Source organism: Dermacentor variabilis, chromosome 1 (genome assembly GCF_050947875.1).
Source record: "Dermacentor variabilis isolate Ectoservices chromosome 1, ASM5094787v1, whole genome shotgun sequence".
Classification (NCBI taxonomy): Eukaryota; Metazoa; Arthropoda; class Arachnida; order Ixodida; family Ixodidae; genus Dermacentor; species Dermacentor variabilis.
In genome coordinates, this window is record NC_134568.1 from 169,414,317 (window position 1) to 169,431,454 (window position 17,138).

The following is a 17,138-nucleotide window of genomic DNA, read 5'->3' on the forward strand; positions in this document are numbered from 1 at the left end:
ACATACATACATACATACATACATACATACATACATACATACATACATACATACATACATAGCATCGCAAATGGAAACGAGCACTTGAGAGAAAGAGGAGTTTAAAGCAGAGAGGTCGAGCAGAGCAATTATCCATTTGTATACTCCGCCCACGGGATATGGAAAACGGCAGGAAAGATTAGGAGAAACGGAGCGAAGATATGAAAAGAATGAGTCCGCAAGCATCGGAAAGGCAACTGACGATTAAAGTATTTCATAGAGGCTCTAGGCTTAAAAACGCACACAATAGTGCTTACTTTAAAGAAACTCGTGCTGACGACGGCTGGGACAACAGGGTCCAATAATTATGTTTTCCGCAAGAAGACGGTTGTCAAGAAAATGTGTGGTCAGTGGAGGATCCATACGTCAACTTGCCAGCTTGGCTGCCCAATATTCAATGCCCACCATCGCCTGTGTCTGTATAGTTCGAGATATGGTGTATCTCGCTCTATATAAAGCATGTCCGTCTTTCCAGGATGACCTTGAAACGTTGCTGAGGGAAATAAGGCGGTTACCGCTCCACTAGGCAGTGTTGAACAAGTAGACTTTCCTCACGGTTCACCCTCGAAGCGTACGGTGACATGTGCTGAAAATAATTTTAGACGGTGCAAAAGTTCGTGCTGCCGGTAAGAACCACGAGAGTGTAGTAAGGAAATCAGGCGGCGCGAATGTCGGCAACACGCTTTCAAGGCTGGTTAATCCTGAATATCCGAGTAATTTTCTCGCAAGAGTTCAACGATGCGCGTAGCCTTGTGTCCTTAAAGGGATCCACACGTACCGTCCTGAATACTTTCGAAGATCTCAGGGCGTCTGTGGACCACAGCGTTAGCAAAACTACTGCAGTGTATTACAGCAGTGTAACGTACATTAGAATAGCTGGATAGCACGGGCTTGCACGGCATCACGCGTAAAAGCCGTAACAATATTGTAGAGGAAACCCCTCTCGTTGCGGGAACTTGCCAACTCCTCTACGTCAGAGCTACCGTCGCCAGCCTTGGCAGCAAGGTTACAGCCCAGTCAGGCGGTGGCCGGCGAAAGCAGCGTCAGCGTATACTGGAGCTCGCACGTTGAGGCGTCGGAATGATGGCCTCTACACGTTTGCGAACAAGTGCACATACGAGCGGTGACGATATGTTACGTGCGCAAAAAGGACAGCGCTACGCAGGTTATAATAGGAGATATGCCTGTTAATTACAGTGTCATTGTATTATGGACCTAGACCCTATTCCGTAACAGCTGTACTCGGACAAATTTAGATTTGAATTTGCACACAGCACATCTTCTAAGCGATCCTGTCCTCCCAGCTACATAGCACACATATGTGTGTGACTGAGGAGGAAGATGTTAACGGATTCCGAAATTCCTTCCTGTGATTACACAATGTTGCAAGTTACTGGCGAACATGTACCGACGATATGTCTGGTAGTCTGCCTTTGCTCGCTTCCGTTGTTGCCCTTGTAGTGCTTTCGGTCTCTTCGAGTCCAGAGGAAGTCACCCTTGGACGTATTTTCTTTCTCCTTCCCGTTTTCGAATTGACCAAGAGCGTTAGGGTGGCAGGAGAACACTTTCGAGCACTGTCAACCTGTAGGGCCGATCTGCACGGCTGGGTGTGGCAAGAGTGCGCGCGCAAGCGGCAGAGCGCTGAACGGGCGCTGAGCCGGGACCACGAGGCGGCGGCGGCGGGAGGAATCCGGCAGGTAGGTGGCGCGCTTCCAAGAAGGGCCCCTCGCCCGCCGGCTGCTGCCACACGAGAGGAGGATGGGGGGAGACGAGAGAGCGAGCCTGCCGGGCTGGCATCCCGTCGAGCCAGTGCGCTCGAAGGCGGAGTCTCCAAGACGTGACCCAGGAGGAGAGGAGAGAGCGTCCTCCGCCAAATTACAGCGTTCGACGACGAGCCAGAGTGCGTGGAAGGTGCGTTCGGCCGGCCAGCTAGCTTCGGCGGCCTTCTTTGTCGTGGTGCTTCGCCGATGACCCAATGTTCCCGGCTTGGCGCAGTGCCATGAGGACTCGGTGGAACTGCGGTGCCGTTGGCTGATCAGGCGGCAGCCGCGGCCCAGAGTCGGCAGCGACCACCACGCAAGGATACGGCCGGTCGGCGTCGTGCTCAGTGTGCCCCCACCCCCGTGTGTTCCTTCGAAACACGCGCTCTAGCCCGCGCTCGGAGAACCGGCGAACGGCGACACGATGAAGACCGCGTCGGGCGCGTTGGCTCTGCTCGGATGCGTGCTGGCTTCGATGCTGCAGTCAGGTGAGTCCCGGATGGACGGCAGGTGCGCGAGCGTCTCTGAAGCCACGGGCCGCGGGGCGCACATTCTTGATCCCGCACCCGGATTGGTTGAGCGGCCGTCCCTTCTTTGCAACCTACGCGGGCCGCTCCTGGACCGCGCGCATTTGGAACGTGAGATGCAGAGAACATACCAATCAGCTACAGAGAATGTGCACTCGGCAGTCGAATGAACCAGAGCACGCAACTCTACAATCACAACCAGCTCTTACCGCAACTGATAGAAAGTTGTACAAAACGCCGCTTCGATTTCGAATGTAGGCTCACAAAGCCGTTCGATTTCATGGACGGTTCGTAAGAAGGGGCGCCGGCCGACTGTGATACCAAATGAAATGCTGGTAAAAGTGCCAACCGGTGTATTACGGGTGAAGAGATTTGTGAATTCAGCCACTGATTACTAAAGATGAGTTTGGAGCCGGCAAACAGTTTTGTCCAGAAGGGCATCAGGCGTGCTTGGAAGCTTTGCACGTAAATGCAGGCCCGCAACTTATATCAGCACGCTTAAATGCATTTTATGTAGTGGCAATTTACGCATATCATAAATATGCGTTCAAGGCAATGGCGTCTCCATTCGTGCTTCGTAGTCTTTTTTTCGGCTTCGCTACAGCTCAAACCTCACCATTGTGGACGTGCAGTCTGACCACTAGAAACTTTAGAAGCCGTCCAGAATGGTCCTTTTCTCACGTGGTGAAATATAAAAACCAATAATTTCTAGAAACCAATAGCGTATAATAAGTTTTGCTTAACTCTAAACGAATTAGCGCCATTTTCATGTCAAAAGCAAATTTGCTTAGCAGAAGTGTTTCAGAACATGATAATAGCGACCTTTAGGGTGTAATATTTTTTGTAACTCCTACTCTGTCAGCTGTGGCAGTCGTCGTTAGGCCAAAGCAATGTCTTTTCATGGAGGCGCGTGTCTACAACCGAGGATTTTCAGGAGTTGTTTGGCCCTAAGTTTATTAAAGTGTTATTTTGTGTTATCTGTCCCGAATAAAACTTCAACAGACGGAATGATGTGCGAGCACACTGGAGCTGGTGATGTGTTATCTCCGAGTGACTAGTTGTTGAAGCAGCGTTATGCATGACTGATAGGGCGGAATCGCGAATCAAGTAAGCGATGCGCATACATGAATGCTAGAAAGCGCGAAAAGCGGGCGTTGTGTTTCACGTAAATAGTGGTTTCATTTTGGGCCTGGGGGGGGGGGGGGGGTGCTACATACAGGGGTCGGGGAAACCAGTTCCCACGGAATGCAAAGTGAATGCCTTTCGATACGTACATGCAGTTCCTCTTTCACAATATCTGGCGAGATAAAAACCCTCCAGGCACAATTTTGCGACCTGGTGTTTTCATGCAATAACGCGCGTGTGGTTGAACATGTTAAACATGAATACATGATATTCCAAGATCAGCGAGGCTATTGATGTTATTAATGGCATTTTTCTCTCAGAATGAGCTCAGATGTTCACTGCAAGGTGAGATCATTGTGATGACCGTGGCCTGTTCAATAATTACCTTTTCTATTTCTACATTTCCTTCTGCTTGTCCATACCTGCTCCCCCGATCACTGCACCGGCAGATGCAATATGCGTTATGACGTGTGCGGGAACTATTCGAAACCTGAATGTTGTACTAGTTGTGCTTGGGCTGCACTGACGACGGTATTGCGCAAATAGCAGCTCGATTTTACTTAGGATTCAATGAATGCATCATTGCCTACGTAGAATTTCTGCTAGCTGTGGCTCAAGATCTGAGGCCACCACACTCGTTGTGACGGACTCAGATGCTGGGTGCGTCAAAATACACTTTACATAGCATATGTGCGGCTGTATTGGGTGCGATTATGTCTGTCCCTTTTGGGCAAGGTCTCACGACCCGGCTTCAAGAGTAATTTCAATTTCAAAATAGGAAAGCAGTTGCATCGTGCATGCTGTGCCTACAAAGATGGAACCATGCACAACCATCTAAACAAGACATGTTCGCTGGCAGATTAAGACCTGAAGTGATTTAGATTGACTGTGGTTGACGAGAGATGTCCCTGGAGCCAAGTCATGTAAGAAGAGTTGTCTTCGTCAAGGTAATGACGAAGGCAAGTCCCCTTGTTTAAACGCTGGCGCCAGCAACATCCCTTGTTCGATGACAGCTGCACGGTGGTTTTAACAAACCAAGGCTTTTGAGGTTTAAAGAAGTTCACGTTTGACCCCTGGCAGCAAACGAGCCGCCGCTCTTTCCAGTTTTCTGTGCATTAAGTACGTGCGATATTTCCGATACAGTACTTCCAGTTCTCAGATATTATCTTGGCCTATATGAGCGCTTTGGAAGGGATTCGAAGTGTCACGTGAAGGAAACGCAGTTATGAGTTCCATCCCTTCGTGCAGCTAGGAACTTTCGTACTGTCAGCTTGTTGCCGGCTATGGGCTTGCCATGAGAATTCGGTAGGAGACTTTGTATTAGCTCAAAGTAAGGAAAGAAAAGAGTTGTCTAATTTCCTACTACAGCGCTCTTTAATAAGCATAAACGAAAACTCTTCCGCTCGATTACCTTGCCTTTGGTACACTGCAATAGACAGGATGCGGGTAACATGTAAGAGTTACACGATGTATATATGCTTCCGTCGTTGCGTTGCACCGTACTGACTGGCGCGTACGAAAGTGCACGGTTCAGATGTGAATGGCATAAATTACAAAAGCGTTCGTTCACTGGTGGAGAGCAAACATGAAGTCTTATCCAGTATGAGTGTCGATATATGTAATGTATGTAATGCTCAGGGACCTATATATGATCAAACAAACAACGATTGTCGGTGTTCTGTTATACATATGCTAAACAGCGCCCTTCGTCTTTAACTATAGTCACTGTTCTTTCGCAATGTACAAATAGGCCTTTGATGAGACACTTTTCTATCGACAGTAATAACAAAATTTTCATTGCAAAAGGCATCAGACTATAGGTCATTTTCCTTGCTGTAAATCATCCGTCTCGAACATCAACCGTCGTAATAGATTGGAGAGACAACTCCCGACCAGCAGTGATTAGGTCGGCAAATAGACTTTTATATCCTCAGCTTTCGATTATTATTTGTCGCCGTTCTATTTCCCAGGATCTTCCTCGCTTACCTAGTTTCTTCTTCATATCATTAAACTCGGTAAACGAAGCAGATCCTGACATAAAAGACGAAATAGTTCTTGCTTCATTTTAGTAATTCTTTTGTGTACATTAAAGAAAACTTTTCTTGACAGATCCTGGCTAGTCCCTCTTCGTGGATTGTGATTGTGATCAGACAACGGTGACAACGCGAAAATAGCAGCAGAACAGTAAAACACAAAGATATGAGCAGCAGTAGAATGATTTAAAAAGTGGCCAGCCCATGGAACTTTTGACAGAGTGATACAGCGCGTGCGTAGGCCAGGTTCTCGGGTATTAATGCCTTTCATACAGGCATAAGTCTTAGTGTAGGATTAGAATAAGTCCTAAATGCGCCGCATCGGACGGGTGTTTCGTTTACAGCTAATATAAAATCAGCAATGACAGTATGCCAGAACACAGCATGCGCCTTTCACATGTAATCTGCAGTTCATGAGAAATAAGAAATATATCTAGAGGCATCATGATTTGCACGGCCTCAGTCGCGCGTCGACACCATCCGCTGCCAGTCACTTTAACGGCGCTCTGCGAAGTTTCTTATCAGAAGAAACTCTCAAGGCGCCAGGCACGAAACCATTAGAGACAAGTTTGTCCTCGTAATGGCCAACCGGATAGCGTGCATTGAGAACGAAGTGCCAGCCTGGTCCTGCTATATATAGCGGGATTATACTTTTGAATGTTTGATGAAGTTGACTTGATTTACCAGTCGTCTGATCAAAACAGACGAGCTATAGACAGCGAGAAAAAAAGAAGGCGTATAGCGCATAATCTCTGGTGTCTACCGGCAAAAGCTGTACATGCTATCTCTCTTAGCCCATGGGAGCAGTCGTACGCCTGCAGGCCTCGTCTTGGAATAAATACACTCTTTAACGTTTGTACCGCGTTGTTTAAAAAAGAAACGATATCAGGTGCCGCCTGCATAAGAATGAGTAGAGGAATGTATGGATGTCACGCAGCATACTCAAAAGCCGCAGGCGCCGTTCTCTTGAGTCACAGCCGCTTCCCGTGATCTCCTAATCCGCGCACCGCTGACACAGAAACTCCGTGGATAGTCGTTCCGCGGAATCGGTCAAAACCCTGTTTCCGCTTCAAGGCTTCGCATTTCTCCGACTCCGGTTGCCGAGACCATATACGTTGCTCCCTTTTGATTAAGTTCGTTCTTGACGGCAGCGCGGCGAAGTGGCGGTGTCGGCGGAGCGGAGCGCCGCTCGTTCCAGGAAAACTGGTCGCTCGCGTTGGTCGCGCTGTCGCCGGCTGCCGCTGCGGCACGCCGACGACGAGGAAGGGGGGCGAGGCCCAGAGATACAAGAGCGGCGGCGACCTTTCGACCCGGCGCTGCGTCCGCTGGCGTTTCAGGCGGGGCCGTCACGTGAGGCAGTGCGCCGCCTCCTGGATGCGCGCCACCGATGATCACCTATGAGGCAGAAAGATAACAAAAAAAAAAAAAAAACAGGAAAGAAAGAACGGCCGTGGATGGGCGTCGAGCGGCTGTGTGCGATGCAAGTGCCCCACGCGCTCGTCTAGCTTCTCCTGATTTGCATGCACGGCTGCTGCCGAACGTCGGCGACGGACGAAAAAATAGCGGCATTCGCAAACGGTCGTCGCTGCACCGCCTGTGTCGTTTCTCCGTACCGTTCTGCGACCTTCGTCGTCGTCGTGTAGGCGTGCTGATGGGTATCTGCGAAGCCACTCAGTAAATGGAATGGTGCTCAGCGGGTCGACGGGCGCGTGCATCAGCTCTGTTTGCGTAAAGCCTCGCAGCCGGTGGAGCTGTGTACTATTTCTGCGGCAGACAGGAAAGGGCGTCTTTTTCACCATAGCGAAGTATGAACAAACAAGCCCAGCGACCAGGTAGCAATCACTGGCAGAAGTACTTATCGTAGACAAGGTGAATGCATAGAGAAATGTAGACCACCACGAACACAACAGGAATTTAGAGCAAATCGTGCATAAAATATATATATTTTTACAAGAATATTATCCATTGAATTGTCTGGCTTTATTTGGCATCTTAAAATGTGAGATGGTTGCTATTTTTCTTGCTGCTGTAGAATGTGCACGTTGAAATTTCTAGTTTTTGTATAAACTGATGATGATGACGACGACGACGACGACGACGACGATGATGATGATGATGACGTATGGATCTTATGACGCGAGGGTTCCTGTGCAAACTGCATTGTTGTATCGCTGCACCGTAGTATATCGGGGAAGTATATATGCTTTCATGTAACGTTTGCACTAATGTGTATGCAGGTTGTCCCACATAACTTGAGCCAAAGTATTAAAATGAAACGCACTCCGGACGCGAGTTGAACCGAATACATAATGTTGGCGCTGGCCTAGAGTTACTCAGGCTATTTGTGATTTTCCCCTTAATTAATGGATTGCAGCAGATGGTGACCTCTTCGAACACGCATTATAATCAAAGGGCGCTTTTTGGATTGAAGGTCACTGGAAAATCATTCCATCCCCTAACGCCGCCTCCCCACCCAACCCCACTACACTCCGTCGGCAGGCTGCCAGCTCTTGCCCATTTCAGGCATCAAAAAAATAAAGCTAGTTCTCTTTCGTTTCCTTAGACGCTTTGTCTCTTCAGCAACGCTCGGCCAGCACCACGCATTTGCGCCGTCATGCGATAAAAGCCGCATGCCCAGATACCTACACCACACATAACGCCCTGTCGCGGGCCAGTCTCGCTGCAGCCGACCTTGTTCATCCATCGCACGCTGGAGAGCAGCACAATAACAGTGCGCACGCGCACCGTCACGTGGTATTTTTAATTTTTTTTCATATTTCGCGGACTTTGGAAAGCGGCAAGAAGGACACGTTAGATATATCGTGTTAGAAACAATTTATTGACAGCTTTCTCAAGATGCTCCACAACATTGCGTATCACGCTTGGGGCCTGCAGCCAGTACTTAAAAAGTTGATTAATTAAAAACAACTAATTCATTAGTTAAGATGAAAATAGAAAATAGCCTGAGTAACTCTAGGCCAGCTCCAACATTATGCATTCGGTTCCACTCGCGTCCGGAGTGCTTTTCATTTTTGAAACATTGGCTCAAGTTATGTGGAACAACCTTCGCAATATGGAACAACTTTCGCAGTATGCAACTTTCGCGATCGCGCGATCCATCAGATTTTCTTTCACTTACGCTTGCTGCGCACCCTTCATCTCAAACGGCATCAATTATTTGAAAATGTGTTCTCTACATCGACGTTTCGATTGCGTCGATCGCGCTCGTCTCTCCGTGTAGTTGCTTGTTGCTGCTACAGAACGCACGCTGTGCCCAGTGAGAAGCTGTTCATCGCGAAATAGTGGCCCCGAATGACGTCTGCTGGGAATGGGAAAGATTCGCAAGTACACGCTAGAGACTTTCGACGTTGTTTTTTGACGCATTGGTATTGGAGCGAATATGGTATGAACGATTGTGAATAAAGTAGAAGGATTTGGTGCACGCGACAGTCTTGACGCATCAATTCAAATTTACACCTTGATGCCGACGATGATTACCTGTTACCGCTTAAGCCACCAAAGATGAAGCTTGAGCCTTTCTCTTCAAATACATGGGAAACGCATATATGTATATATATATATATATATATATATATATATATATATATATATATATATATATATATATATATATATATATATATATTAGCAAACCACCTGCGGCAAGTTGTTTTTTCATCCACTTTCGTTGCCGTTAATTTATCCTTTCTTTAACTCAATTAGTAAGCGCAAGTAATTTCCCATGTGTTGTCCTTGGTGCTTTTGTTTATTGACTCCTCATGATATGATCAATAAATATCGGGCCTCTCGGTCAAGCCCTTTCTTCTAGTTCATTACATAACGAGGGTCTCAAATCCGGCGACATTGATGCCTTCACATAGCATGTGTGCGTTTATTGAGCAGTTGCGGTCGCCCCTAAAGGTCACGTACTCGTGACGCCTGCGGCAAAAAGGATGTTCACATCCGCCGCCAAGGTTTGTGAGTGGTGGCGCTGGCTTAATTGCAGGGTTAGTTCTAGTAGATAAACATGGATACCCCAGAAAGTGGATGGGAAGACGGCCCCGCGGTAACCTAATTGGTAGGAGCATCGCAGGCGTAATGCGAAGACGTGAGTTCGTATCCCACCTGCGGCAAGTTGTTTGTTCGTTCACTTTGATTTCTATTTATTTGTAGTTTTTATATATATATATATATATATATATATATATATATATATATATATATATATATATATATATATATATATATATATATATATATATATATATATATATATATAGAGAGAGAGAGAGAGAGAGAGAGAGAATGACAAGTAAGGGGGTTAACCGAGGGGCCCGATTTTTATTCATCATATCATGAAAGGCCAACAAACAAAGGCACAAAGGAAAACATAGGGGAAATTACTTGTAATTCCAAATTGAATTGAAGATATGATAAATGAATGGCAATGAAGTGGATGCACAAACAACTTGCCGCCGGTGGGGAACGATCCCACGTCTTCGCATTACGCGTGCGATGCTCTAACCAATTGAGCTACCGCGGCGCGGTTTCCCCATCCACTTTTCTTTAGTATTTATGTGTTACTACTAGAACTAATCTTGGGAGTGTTAGCCAGCGCCACCGCTCACAAACCTTGTCGGCGGATGTGGAACATCCTTTCTGCCGCAGGCGTCACGAGTATACGTGATTTTTCTGGGTGAAGGCTACTGGTCAATAAACCCGCACATGCTACCTCAAGGTAGCATGTTGCCGGATTCGACACCCTCGTTATGTGATGAACGAGAAGAAAGGCGGTTAACCGAGGGGCCCTATTTTTATGGTGCAGGACAGATCGTGCGCGTCGAAGCGCGCCGCGGGCACAGATATTGTCTCCAGGCAAATATTGGTGCTTTGGTTGCCTCACAACAATGCGAAACGATGTCCATCAAGTCGAAAATGTGAGCCAAGTGGACGCGCGCTGGCGCGCGTCATGTAGGTTCAAGCGGCCATTCCTCGCAAAGCGCTGCCAACGCAAAGCGCGTGGGCACGAGCTTTCGCACGCCGTCAAGCGTACCTGCAGTTTGACCTTAAGACTTAGGGAAAAAAAGAAGCCGTTGAAAAGAGAGGAATCGCTTTGGAGCAACTTAGTTGTGTAACGCTGGCTACTAAATATGGTCCTGAGAGAGAGAGAGAGAGAGAGAGAGAGAGAGAGAGAGAGAGAGAGAGAGAGAGATCGCGCGAACGTGTTGCCATGTGGACACGCGAGCTCGAATACGTGAACCGTGAACTTTATTAAAACCTTATCTTTGCCGCCGTTATCCCTACATGTGTGTTGACATGTAATTGAATGGCGGGAAATGAACTCCATTGCGCATTCGGGCTGCATTTTATGCCACCGCAATCGTCGTCCGTAGTAGCTCTACGTAAGCGATATTTCTTTTCCTCTGTCAACACGCGCTTGAAAGAAGTAGGGGTGCGTCAATAAAGCCTAACTACATAGCACAAGATCAAGTGTATGCAAAAAGTTGACTATTGCGCCTCGCCGCGTTTCTGTCGGTTCACAACCTCCGTTTCCGCTTAGTTCTAGCGTTGAAGCACTGCGAGTTCTGAAATAAAGAAAGAACAAAAGAAAGAAAGAAAGAAAGAAAGAAAGAAAGAAAGAAAGAAAGAAAGAAAGAAGAAAGAAAGAAAGAAAGAAAGAAAGCACTTACGTTCCACGAACGCCGGTTTTTACGTCTTTCCCCAGGCAAATATCATGTGAACGGCGTCAGCGAGTCCTTGAAGTGAATTGCTTCCTTAGTTCTCGCAATTGACTCTGGTCGGTGATGGCTGTCCTGTGTGCAAGAACGTCGCTGAAGTACGTTTTGGGCTCCAGAGAAAGGACTTCGTTAACGACACAGACTTGTTTTCTTGTTTCTCTCTTTTGCGAGGTGCCGAGTATCTCTATAGGCGCTATTAGTAATAGCGTTCATTCCTTTTGTATTTCGTTGTCTCGTTACGTCATATTTACTCTCCAAATGTACGGCCGTGGATGAGCATCTGCATGTCTGTCTGCCTTGTATCCCTTGATTTTCCTTTCGCTGTATCAAGCAGTGTTGTTGAGACGTCGTCATGGATGTGGCGAAAAGTCTTTTTCGGAGTAATGCTTAGAAGACGGTTCTAGGGACTTGTTCCTTCTTTATAAGCGTCACGGTGACAGGCTAAACAAACCGCACTTATTATTCCGTTAAAGGATATATATATATATATATATATATATATATATATATATATATATATATATATATATATATATATATATATATATATATATATATATATATATATAGATGTTTGGGACGCCATCCAGCAGCCTGAAAGTAACGCTTGCGCGAGGAGAGAGCGCGCACATCCTTCACATGTATTCGACCTCGGCGTAGAAATCAGAGCAAAAATTATATCTTTTGCGTTCAGCGCCCAGATTTATAAAACTCTTCGAATACGCAGAAAATATTTCGCGACGCTGCGCGCTGGCCAGTGGTGGTCGAGAGTGAGGTATAGCGGCAACGACGCGGGTGCCAGATGGCATAGTGCATAGTTCTGCTCGGTGAACGCGAGAAGAGGCCGACGTTACTTGCACGAGAAACTGAGATTGGGATTAACTGATTAACAAAAGTTCACTAATGTATCTGAGAAATAATTTTGGGGCATGTATCGAAATTCGCCAATCGAAGCGGGAGAGTTCGCAAGGCACGCCCTTTAAGATGGAAATTCAGGCTATAGCGCAAGTTTCCAAATGTCTAACTTGAACGCTACAGCGCTAAAAATAGGACGATGACGAGCGGAGACAAACACGGCGGTGTTTGTGTCCTCTCGTCGTCGTTGCGTTTTTTTGTTGTTGTTTTTTTATCGTTGATACGTTCAAATTCCGTAATCTAGCAACCATCCCAATTCAACACTACTTCGACATGTGAGTTCCGAAATTGCGCTACGAAGTACCTTGGTGCTCCAAATAAATCTGTCCCACAATGAATGCAGCTTTTTGCGCACAAGACGAGGACAGAGAAGAAGCTAAGACACACGAGCGCTCGTATGTCTTAGCCTCTTCCCGGGCCTCGTCTTGTGTGCAAGACGCTGCATTCATGTACTACCAACATGCCCAAGCAGTCATCTTAGTGTGCCACAATGCGCGAGATGACGTTTTGTTAAAAAAAAAAAAAGGAAAAGGAAAAGGGTAGGTGGAACAATAGTGCATTTGCCGCAAGTTTGACAGCGCTTATCTCAAAGCTGGTGTTATTTTCGAAATTCGTTCTAAGTGAACGTACCTACCTTGAGAACTGATTATAAGTTGATTATAGTGAGTTCTTAAATTGAGCATCTCTAGTTCTAGTGAAAGGTATATCTGCCTCTACGAGTAATACGGCTCAATGAGTAGAATTGTACCATCTGCGAAAGGTGATTTCTAAATATTTTGTTGGAAAGAAAGAAAAAGAAAAGCTTTGGTATATGCATATACAATTCCTAACCAATGTCGCCGTCCATGCAAAACTGTAGCCAGTTTACTACTTTCAAGGTTGTCCTTGAGGCATCTGGAAGAAGTATAGATAGAGAGATAGAGAGAGAGAAAAGACGCTGGTTAAACCGCCGTATAAAACACAGCGGCAGTTGTCGCCAGAAAGAAGTAAGCAAGGTCTATACATTATGCATTACTCACACGCAAGCAGAACGTGCTTCCACGGATGGCACGGTAGCGGAAAACGCGGGTAAATGCCACCCTGCTCTATACGCGCGCGGTGCGTCGCTTGAAAATGACTCGAGAAGACGAATGCCAATGGACAAAGCCCGAGCAAGGTGCACACCGCGCAAGCCACTGTCGGTCCTCTCCACGGCGGACGCGCGGTTCACGAGCTGGCCGCGTGAGCAGCCGGTGGAACCGTCTCGTCGCGCGCCCAGTGGGGCGTCGCGGTCGCAGCGCGCCGCATCGGGGTCACCCAGATTTCCGCCGTGCCGTCGTCGTCCGTCGTCCCAAGGGGCGGCCACGCTCGTAGAACCTACATAAGTGTGCAGCGACCCACCTTCCGAGAGTGGCGAACGGCTTTTTCCCACTGGCAGTTTTGCTTTTTGAGGAACAAAGTGGCCGCCACGGTCACGCGGCCCTGACTGTAGCGACGGTGTGTCGGCGGGCACATAACGCGCCGAGAGCGGGACGGCTTTGTTCCGACAAGAGTGGAATTAATTACGCCGCGATTGAAGCGGTGAACCTAGGGGCTGCTTACTGCGAGACAGCCGGCACGTAGCATGGAGCTGACAGGCCTTTGTGGGTGCGAGCTACGCGTGCCGTGCCCTGATGAAAGGCATCTTTGGCAGTTGCTGGCCAGCGGTCGACTGAATTATACACCGTGACCCTTCCGTTGTTGCCTGGTGCCGTACATTCAATACAATGTTCCTGGCAAGCGGCCTTTCGGAGAAACCGGATGTGTGGAATAATAGAAGCCATAGCGTCTTATAAGAGCACACATTTGACAGCCCGTTGCGGGGAGATCACAGACATGCGGCAGTAGACAGTGCGTAGGGGCGACCGCTGCCATCTACGTAAAGAACTCGCTTAACCATTTACGTGATAAGAAGATCATTTATGTACTGGCGGGCAAAGGTTATATCGACTTAGCATGCCATGGCCTGCTCCTCAACGCCGAAAGAGTGCTAAAAAGGAAACATGCAAGACGGTAAGGAACTCTGCGGTACTGATAAAATCGGGAGCCCATTAAAGTGACACGTAAAAGAAAAGGGCAGTTGACAGTTCTTACATCATTGTTGCGCAGTTTTGGCCGGTGCCAAAATGAGTAACACTAGCTGTGCAGTCGAGGGTACGAAACCAAGTTTTTCGATAGTAGTCAGTTCCCGATGCCTGCCGGAGATGATGTAATGCAGCACCTGACGACTCTCGCAAGTATGTAGGACATGCACTAAATGTGTCCTCGCAGCCTCAGTCATATGGGAAAGGCGGCCGTCAGAGCCATGCGACATGTGCGTCGAGGCGTTCGTAGCACCGGCTAAAAGCAACGCGCAGGCAATTTCAGTGCAGCCAGTTTAAGAATACGTTGACGTAGGAGAGGAAGAAGAAAGTAACTGTGAAGGACAAGGTCGACGCTTAGAGAACAGCTTCAAAATTAATGTCCCCGGCGAAACGGAAGCAATGTTCACTTTCAAACATGGCGCTTAAAATTTTGACACAGACGCAGAGAACGGACGAAGGATGAATGTAGTAGAGAGCACTTTTTTAACGTGGAAGCGTTAAGGAGCCCGTGTCGCAGAAAATATAGCGTCCCGCGTCGGTGTCCGGCGTCGGCAAAATGATTTTAGAACGACCCATACCCACGCTCTCCATGTGACGCAAGGAATTTACTGAATTAATTGACTTTCCCAAGCTAAAATACGTGGAAAAATCGTAAACTATGACTTACACACAACCTACAGACATGATAGCTCTCGGATTGTAATTTGACTATACCAGAAAACATAATTTTTTTACGCTAGAACTAAAATAAGCCCCTTTTCCAGCGTTTTTACCATTCACAGACCAGCCGCGGCGTCCGCCATTTGCGCACGCCGGCGCGCGGGTGTCTTGGGGGCCAAGGAGCGGCACGCCCGGTTCCTTGCAATACCTACAGCTAGCGCTCGCCTCCTCCGCATCGCGGCCCACGCAAGAGGCCGCGTTTCTACCACAAAGCCCGCCTTCGGGCATAGCGTTCGCGGCCAGCGTTTCCCGGTAAACATTACGGTTACATACGCTCCAGTTGCCGGGAATCGTGAGAAGCAGTCAGGGATTTATGAATGCTATCGCATTCCACTCTTAAAGGCGAAGCTTAAGCACCCTCCAATTTATTTTTTTCTGGAGTGAATGCTATCAGCATGAAAACAGAGAGAACCGTGGTATTCGATGGGGCGGTTCACCGCGTGGATACCACACCAGAAAGTACATCAGCCCTATTGCTCCGCCTCTCCCATCCTGGGCCCTCCGCATAATAAATAACAGTTTGCCAGCGAGCGCTAGCTGTGCCACGGCAGTTGTATGACCAGACGGCGACTATGGCGTATAAATGGCGTAAGTACATGAAAACCCGATCTGTGAGAGAGACACGCGGAAAGCCTGCTCGATGCTGCTGAACACGGTCCGCGTCGGTGATTCCCGAGAGGAGGAGGGGGACGCGCTCCTCCCGCAGCACTGGGCGACGTGGGCGGCTTGTACTCGCGCATCCAGAATGTGCAGTGCCCGCAGGCCGCGCGCATATCGGGGACGCAAATATGGGCCATATCTCGCACGCGCTGCCGCCTGCCGCTTGCTTTGCGTTTCTATTCCCTTTTTGTTTGTTTCTCGATTGCTCCTGGCTGGTTGCCGCCGTCGGCGCGGCGACTCCTTGGTGCGGCAATGCGCGCGCGCGGGTCTTCCCAGCTCCTGCGTCGGCGCTGACCTCGTTCGCCGTGTGGATGTGGGCCGCCGGGGGGCCGGCGTGAAGCGCCTGCTCGGGTAGTTAGCGCGGCTGGTCAGGTTTAAATTGCCCCCTGGGAACGGGAGCCGCCGGTCGTTATGCAGTGTACGCCCCAGATGCAGCGCCCATGCGCGAAGCGATTCGCGTTTGGCAGGCGGGCACGCGATGTGCATTATAAGGCGGAGGAAAAACAACGGTAGCGGCCATCTGTAACACCGTCGCGCAGAGATCTTGAGCTGCGAGTGTGGTTTGCGGTCCAGGAAACGGGGGTCATCGAAGCGCACGCAGAGGACTAAAAACGGAGGGCCTCGCCTCTTCCGTGATTTGGAAGTGCCCCTGCATGCGTCGCTCGACCCAGAGAGGGAGGGAGAGATGAGTTCAAAGATCCCGGATCTCAGCTGCGCCAAATATAAAACCTACAATACACCGCCAATTGGTAGAGCGGTTCTCGTGGTGCATTATATGTTCACATGTCATTGGCTCTTTCGTTGCCCTGTCCGCTGCGTAAACAGCCTATATATAGGAAACGAGGGCAGCTGCATCCTGCAACTCATTTATAACGTTGCGCAAAGGCCTGGTTCGATATGCCTTGTAACTGAACGCTAGGATTAGCAAACGAGTTGTGCGTCGCGCCAGCTTTGCGCTTCTTGCATACAATTTGAGTCATCAGGATAACTCGAGCAGAACGGGACATGCTCACCAGATACAACGACGTAACCAGTGTATATTTGAACGCCAGAAGGATATACCCACCGCCGAGTCCCAAATTGAACAGGGGGCAGGCCGTCGCCTGGCGACAACTCCAGACGAACACCTTCCCTAATCCATTCCGTCTGAAACGTATCTTCCCAGATAAGCATCAGGACGACACGTGCAAATTGTGCCAGGAAGGACCAGCAACACTCAAACACATGCTGTGGGAGTGCGATATAGTTATACGAGGGATGGCAGTTACTCCGGAGACCCTGTCGTCGAGGTGGGCCGCCGCTCTGCGCAGCTCAGACCTCTGAATCCAGACGTGGGTAGTCCAGCAAGCCCGTGAGGCGGCGTTGAGGCAGGGCCTTGACATTCCCCCGTAGGAGACCTGAGCCCGGGTCACGTTAAACCTTGCCGGACGTACAAGAAAGTTGTATCCGTCCGTCCGTCCGTCCATCCATCAGGATAAACAGCACAGGAGCGCAAAAAGGGAACGCGTATGGCGCTGAC

At 48.6% G+C, this 17,138-nt stretch overlaps 1 protein-coding gene and 1 non-coding gene across 2 annotated transcripts in view; one reads left to right on the forward strand and one right to left on the reverse strand.

Annotated features, from left to right (window-relative positions):
* Positions 1–1,810: 1,810 nt before the first annotated feature.
* Cad96Ca (tyrosine kinase receptor Cad96Ca) overlaps positions 1,811–17,138 on the forward strand; it is a 120,049-nt gene continuing 104,721 nt past the window's right edge. The window contains exon 1 of the mRNA XM_075699300.1: positions 1,811–2,287. Coding sequence (XP_075555415.1) covers positions 2,224–2,287 — 64 coding nt within the window. The 5' untranslated portion in view covers positions 1,811–2,223. The remainder of the gene's footprint in view (positions 2,288–17,138) is intronic.
* Positions 9,955–10,027, reverse strand: TRNAT-CGU (transfer RNA threonine (anticodon CGU)). Its single transcript has one exon. It is a non-coding gene; the product is annotated as a tRNA-Thr (tRNA).